At 52.0% G+C, this 7,635-nt stretch overlaps 1 protein-coding gene across 1 annotated transcript; it reads left to right on the top strand.

Moving 5' to 3' along the window:
• Positions 1–5,040: 5,040 nt before the first annotated feature.
• Positions 5,041–5,973, top strand: LOC135174098 (olfactory receptor 14A16-like). Its single transcript, XM_064141347.1, has one exon. It carries the CDS (start codon positions 5,041–5,043, stop codon positions 5,971–5,973), a length of 933 nt encoding a protein of 310 aa, XP_063997417.1.
• Positions 5,974–7,635: the final 1,662 nt, after the last annotated feature.

Genomic DNA, 7,635 nt, shown 5'->3' with positions numbered 1-7,635 from the left:
ACAATGAGAGTGATGACACAGAGGGAGGAAACACGAGCAAGACACAAAAAGCCAATCAGAATACACACAAGGTAAACACCCCACCCCACGACTCTTCAGCCCTACCTGCAGAAGAAAGAAATCAAACAATGGCAGAATGAGTGCACCAGCAGTGTAATCCAGCAACCAGAGAGATACTGTGGACACTGCAAAGAGGAGCAAGCATTGCAGACATGATCAAGTGCACCATGAAAGAAGAATGCGAGTTTCCAATCCAAGAGGTTGTTTGCACTGCAATGGCTAAGACACAGGAAACAGTGAATGCCATACACACCGCAGTAGCCAACACAATGGTGTGTATTAGATGTGGCCTGATGGGTCATCTAAAAGCAAACTGCCCCCAAAAAGGGGGACCACCAGCAGCACCTCCCCCATGCACTAATTGTATTAGAGGGATATGCTGGGTCTGAGGAAAGAAAGGACATTTTGCTAAAGACTGTAGATCAAAGAACTCGAGAAATGAGGGAGGGGGGGAGGGAGGGAGGGGGCTCCCAAGCCACATCCAGCCTTCTCCCAGTTGGAGTATGAGGCAGCCCACCTACACCTACCCAGCTTGGGATGAGACACATCCCAGCCCACCTATCACATACACGCCCCCCCAAGAAGCAACCAGTTTCACAGCTCAGCCAACAACCCAGCCAGATCTGCCCTCACACCAGAGGCAGTCAGAACCACAAACTGGGGGAGGGATCTCAGGGTGGCATTGGTAATAAAATGTAATAATCGACCAGTGGTCTGGGGAATGTGTTCTCTTCACAATACTCAGAACAGTGTTACCATCAATGTCCCTTTCCTAATCGATACAGGAGCAGATGTTACAGTCATCCCCAAAACAAATTGGCCACCAGATTGGAAATTAATAGAGGCCCCCATGGTAGGAGGAGTGGGGGCATATCAAAAGCTAGAAAGAGTGCGGGACTGGTAGCAATAATACTTCACACTGAGACAGGGCCAGAGAAAACTATCACCCTCTTTCCATATGTCATATCTGGAGCCCCACCTCTGCTGGGAAGAGATGCCGTAGTCCTGCTAAAAGCCAGAGTGACAAATTTACCCTGAGGGCCACTGCCATGTTACCACTCCCACCAATCAGGCTGACATGGAAATCATCAGACCCAGAGTGGGTCGAGCAGTGGCCCCTATCAAAGCCTCGAATGGATGCTCTGTTTGAATTAGTAGATCACGAACTGCAACGAGGCCACATAGAGCCCTCTACCAGCCCATGGAACACCCCAGTTTTTGTAATACCAAAGAGGAGTGGTGAAGGATTTCACCTTCTACATGACTTGCGTGAGGTGAATAAGAGAATCCAGCCTATGGGTCCCATCCAAACGATGCTGCCTATGAATCCGATGGTTCTGAATGAACAACCCTGTGCCATCCTCGACATCAAAGACTATTTTTTCTCAATACCTCTGCATGAGAAAGACAAAGAGAGATTTGCCTTTTCAGTCGTGTTTCCAAACACAGCCCACTCTATGATGTCATGCATCACTTTCAATGATGTCACAGAATGCCTTCTGGGATGTCACACAGACTTCTTTATGATGTCACACAAACTCCTCTATGATGTCACAGTGCACTCTCTAAGATGATACAAAGTATTCTCTATGGCACACAGCGCTCTTTATGATGTCACAGAATCCCCACAATGACGTCAAACAGTCCTCTCCATAAAGTTACAGAATCACCTCTGTGACAGCACACAGCCCTGTCTATGATGTCACCCAGGCCTCCCTATCAGGTCACACTAAGTCCTCTATGATCTGAGAGTGCCCTCTCTAAGATGGCACAAAATACTCTCCATGGTGTCACACAGCCCTCATTATGATGTCACTCAGACCTCTCTGTGACGTCTCAGAATAGCTTCTGTGATGTCATACAGCCCTCTCTTATGTCACACAGCCCTTTCTATGATGTCACACAATGCCTTCTGTGATTTAACACAGACCTCTCCATGTTGCCACAAAATCCTCTCTATGATGTCACTCAGCCCTCTTTAGGCTGACACACAATCCCCTCTGAGCCATCAAACAGACTTGTCCATGACATCACAGAATCCCTTCTAGGTGGTTATGGAGTCCTGTTATATAGGCACATAATCACTTCTCTGGCATCACTCAGCAGTCTTGATGATGTCACAGAGCCCTCTCTATGACATTGAGGCGGAGAGGAGAAATCAATTGGGGTGAGATAATGTTCTATAAAACAGATATTTATTAAACTCAATGTTCTGGACTCTGCCACCCCCAACCACTGTATGTTAATATTGAAATGTTCTACAGGGTTATGAAAACATTCAGGGATAAATATCTGCAGTGACTTGTTCATAACCAGCAAACATTCAAACCATGGACAGAGAGAGGAGTTTCCCTACGGCAAATAGCGTTTGGGCTCCATTTGCTATTTGCCCAGCAGAGTGGGCTGGAAACTGATTCTGCTGTGTGGCAGAGACCACAGATATTACAGAGGCATTAAAGCTTCTACTCACAACTCTTATTCATCAATAATCACCCTCTGGGGCTACGTCACAGCCTGTGCCAGTGTCCAAACTTCAGGGGATCTCTGCCCGTGGACTTTGAGGCTGGAATCCTCCTGGCTCGAGGGGAAAGGATGAATCTTCCCAGCTTGTGGGGAAATGACAGTCTGTGACCTAGTTCTCCTGGCGAAGGATGCAATCTCTGCCCTTGTGCTGCTGCCTTCTTCTGGATGCTCTGTCCAGGGATTCTTAGGCAGGCCCTCAGGTGCAGGAGAAGGATGCTGTGCTGTCTCAGCACAGTTCTCACGTGGCTGGCAGGCTGATCATGTGCAGACAATCCAGAGTCTGCGTCCTGGTAACTCAGCGGCAGTGGCGCTTACCAGGCAAGGATAGGCAGCGGCATGCAAGGTGTGCAGGGCTGCTGTGAGACTTTGAGCTCCATATATATACAGGCAGGCTTAAGTGAGCTCTGGAACTCAGTACACAAGCAGGCAATCCATGTACGGAGTCTGAGCTATGCAGGGGAAGTCCGAGCTGGGGGTCTGAGCACCTCTATTTATTGAATGTGGGCTGAGATTAATGGTCCCTTGGCTACTAGAATGACCAATCAGGTTGGCAGTCAGCCAAACCTTACCATAATAGGCAAAAGGCACTTGCCTGGACGTTCCAAATATGATGCTCACATGGGCTGACACCAGGGAAGCAGGAGCTGGGTGTGTGGGGCTTACACAGCCTGTTCACAAACACCTTATACAACACAGACCCTAGGCAGGCCAGACTCCGTGGCACCAGGTCTGTTGTCCCCCTTTGTGCCCATTATGTGTTTACGTCTGGTTTACACAGAAAAACATGTCCTGGCAGAGCAAGCCTCTTTCGGGCCTCCAGGTCCTCCATGACAAAGGGCTGTGGTCAGGGCTTGGCCTTTCTGCTCCATAAACCAAGCCCAAGGGTTTCTGCCCTGCATTCTGCCTTTGTCTCCTGCACTCATGGCCTCAATGAGCTGCTCTAAGGAGTCCCTGGGAGGCTTTGTCAGTAACGACCCTCAGTGGGGCCAATCAATGCTTCAAGGCACTTTACGTCTTGCTTCCAATTTGCACTGCTGCAGAGGCTCCTTCAGGCTGCTGGCAGCACCTGAGGAGCATGGACTCAGCCCCAAACACTCCACGGGGCTCATTCAAACCCTGATGAGCCACAACTTAGCCTCTGCTGCTTGCCAAGAGCTCTGCAGCTACTTGGAGAGGTTTTTGTTCTGAGAAGCATCTGCTCACAATGCTTTGCAAGGGAACATTTCATCACTTCCCAGAAGGAGTTGTCTCTGGGCAAGCAAAGCAGAGCAGAGCCTGCCCCAGGCTGCTGCCAAGGAACAGACTCTGCAGCATCTGCTCAGCACAAGCTGTGTCTGACGCAGAGATGCTGCCAGCAGAAGCTTCTGCTGAGGCTCTGCAGTTGCTTTCCTGCTTGCTCCTTCTTGGGGAGGCCACAGAGTGTCACAGAGTGTCCTGCCCTGCTCACTGCTCACCCTCACTCCCCACTGCCTCCAGCAGAGGCCAGAGGCACAGGTGAGGGACAGGATCTCCTTTGCCAGGGGCTGGGGGTCAGGGCTTGGCCCTTTGCACTCATGAAACCCCTCCAGGTTTGCTCAGCCTCAGAGCCACCTTTAGCTGCTGTCCTGAGCTGTCAGCTCTGCCTCCAGCTCTCTGCTCTGTCCAGCCCCTGCAGGTGCTTCAGTGCCTCCAGGGATGCTTCCCTTGCACCCACTGCCTCCTGCTGCTCTAAGCAGGCACTGGGGACACTTCTGCAGTGTCCCTCCCTGGGACCCATTAACACTCCAGGAAACTTTAGAGTTTGACTCTGAATTCTGCAGAGGTTTCTTCAGCTCCTCAGTCTCTGAGGTTCATGAACTCAGCACCAAAGCCACCAGAGGCGTCCTTAAAATACCTTGGGCTGGTCCTCTGCTGCTGAGCTGGGGCAGGCTGCTGGGCTGGAGGGAGCTGCTGGCAAGCAGGCAGCACTGCAGAGAGACAGCTTTGCCCAGGAGCAACTCCTCTGCACAGCACAGTAGGGCTGAGGGCACTGCCAGGGGATGTCAGGATGATGAGGAAGGCAGAGAGAGCTTCGAGGTGGCCAGGACTGGGAGGCTGACTGAGAGCTCAAAGAGGAGAAACCTTCCCAGCCCTGGCCGTGGAGAGTCTCTGCTGCAGAAGGGATCTGCAGCTCCTGGAGCTGCTAAAGCTGCCACATCCCACAGCCTCTGGGATCTCTCTGCTGCACAGGAGGAGGAGGAGATGCTCCAGAGCAGAGCTTCCCATCTGCACCATCGGAGTCAGAGGACATGAGAGCTGCCTTCTGCTGGGATGGCTGCAAGGGAGTGTGGCTGAGAGGGCACAAAGCTCCTCCAGAGAAAGAGGAGTCATTCTGAGTGGATTTCTGGGACATGCTCATGGAATTGTCTCCAGGAATTATGCTTTGACTTGTGCAGTGTCTTCTCCTCTTGCAACAGCTGATCCATGCCCAGGCAGCAGATGTCCAACAGCAGCTCTATCACTGAGTTCCTCCTCCTGCCATTCCCAGGCACACAGCAGCTGCAGCTCCTGCACTTCTGCCTCTTCCTGGCCACCTACCTGGCTGCCCTCCTGGGCAACAGCCTCATCATCACCACCATCGCTTGGCACCACCACCTGCACACCCCCATGTACTTCTTCCTCCTCAACCTCGCCCTCCTTGACCTGGGCACCATCTCTATCATGGTGCCCAAGTCCCTGGACAATTCCCTGAGGCACTCCAGGGCCATCTCCTATGCAGGATGTGTTCTCCAGCTCTTCTTTTTAGTATTCCTCATTTCAGCAGAGTATTTTCTCCTCACCATCATGGCCTACGACCGCTACATTGCCATCTGCAGACCCCTGCACTATGGCACCCTCCTGGGCAGCAGAGCTTGTGCCCACATGGCAGCAGCTGCCTGGGCTTGTGGCCTTCTCCATGCTTTGCTGCACACAGCCAATACATTTTCCCTGCCCCTCTGCCAGGGCAATGCTGTGCACCAGTTCTTCTGTGAGATCCCCCAGATCCTCAAGCTCTCCTGCTCCACAGCCTACCTCAGGGAACTTTGGCTCATTGTAGTCAGTGTCTGTTTATTCTTTGTCTGTTTTGTGTTCATTGTGGTGTCTTATGTGCAGATCTTCAGGGCAGTGCTGAGGATGCCCTCTCAGCAGGGACGCCACAAAGCCTTTGCCACCTGCCTCCCACACATGGTTGTGGTCTCCCTGTTTGTCAGCACTGTCACTTTTTCCCACCTGAAGCCCCACTCCATCTCTTCCCCAACCCTGGATCTGGTGCTTGCCGTTCTGTACTCAGTGGTGCCTCCAGCAGTGAACCCTCTCATCTACAGCCTGAGGAACCAGGAGCTGAAGGCTGCCCTGAGCAAACTGCTCCCTGGATGCTTTCAGAAACAATAAACTCTTTGTCTTCTGCTGCAGAGCAGTTCTGATGTCACTCAGAGCAGGCCTAACCTGGATTCTAGTCCTTTTGCTCCTGGTGGTGGATATTTTCACTTGTGAGAACACTCAGAATCACAGAATCATTGAGACTGGAAAAGACCTCTGAGATCCTCATGTCCAGCCTATAACCTAACACCACCACATCAGCTAAACCATGCCACCGAGTGCCACATCCAATCCTTTCTTAAAGACCTCCAGGGATAGTGACTCCACCACCTCCCTGGGCAGTCCTCTCCACTGCCTAATCACCTTTCCATCAGGAAGTGCTTCCTAATATCCAACCTAAACCTCCTCTGAATTCAGGGAGCTTCAAGCTATGCCCTTGTCCTCTCACAAGGTGCCTGGCAGATGAGCCCAACCCCACCTGACTACAACCTGGTTGTAGAGTGTGATAAGGTCCCCTCTAAGTCTCCTCTTCTCCAGGCTGAACACCCCCAGCTCCCTCAGCCTCTCATCATGAGACTTCCCCTTCAGCCCCCTCACCAGTCTCATCACTCTCCTCTGGACCCACTCCAGCACCTCAATATCCTGGATGCTCTCACCCCTTTTCTGTTTGCTGTTCTCTTTGAGGGTTTCTGACAGAGGAGCTGTGCTCCTTGTTTCTTTAAACAAAATAAAAGCCCTTCCAGTAACATCTTCGTTCCTCAGATCCTTCTCCAAAGTCTTTTCTGGAACTTCATTTTCCCAAGTGCCCAAGAAAGTGTCCCATAGATGAAAACAGCAGGGAAGAGCTAAAGCATGTGAGTGTGCAGGGGTGGGGCAGGCAGAAGTGTTCTGCAGAGAGAGGCCTCCCATGGGAGATGTGAAGGAGCAGCAGAGCAGCAGCAGCTCCAAACCCGTGTTTGCTGGATCTAACCCTGGGAAAGCTGCCACAGGTCCAGCATGCTGGACTGGCCCCTCACAGGCAGCATTTCCAGCCCTGGCCTCTCACCTCGGCTTGCATAAGTTCTCTGAACACAACATCAGGAGCTCAGCAGTCCCTGTTTGCACTTTGTGATGAGAGGTCAGCATGGACATCATAGCTGTGAGGTGAGATGAACCTGAGTGAGCACAAACACCATCAGCTGCTCCTGGGGGTACCATGACACTGGAGGCTTCAGGAGCCTCCCAGCCTCTGGCAGGGGCAGCAGCAGGTCAGCAGGACACTAACTGCTGCATTGCAGGGCCTGTGGGAGTGATGGGGAAGGACTCTGCCTCTGAACATGCCAGAGGGCACCAGGAGTCCATGAGGCCAGCTCAGATGTGGGCACCTAACAGCGCCCTGACATTTCTCTGTGTGACTGCAGAACAATCCCCACTGCCCCAGGGGGATTCATCTCAGGTGTCCTGGACAGGCTCATTGCAAATGTTCCTCTCTGCTCATGTGACCCTTTCTGGCCTGAGCCCTGAAATGTGCACAGAGCCATCAGAGAGGTCCTGGGCTCCTTGGAAAGGGCATCTTCAAGAAGGCCAAGAAGGAGGATAGGCAAATTCCAGGCTGCTCACCCTCACCACAGTCCCTGGGAATCTGATAGGTCAAACACTCCTGCAGCCATTTGCAGGACAAGAGAGGGATTGAAGAACCTGTCTGGGTAGCAGCAAGGAGATGTTTTGTGCCTGGACCTTTGTCAGGACTTTGCC

The sequence above is a fragment of the Pogoniulus pusillus genome, unplaced genomic scaffold, assembly GCF_015220805.1.
Source record: "Pogoniulus pusillus isolate bPogPus1 unplaced genomic scaffold, bPogPus1.pri scaffold_47_arrow_ctg1, whole genome shotgun sequence".
In the NCBI taxonomy this organism is placed as follows: Eukaryota; Metazoa; Chordata; class Aves; order Piciformes; family Lybiidae; genus Pogoniulus; species Pogoniulus pusillus.
This window is presented reverse-complemented; position numbering and strand designations above follow the sequence as displayed.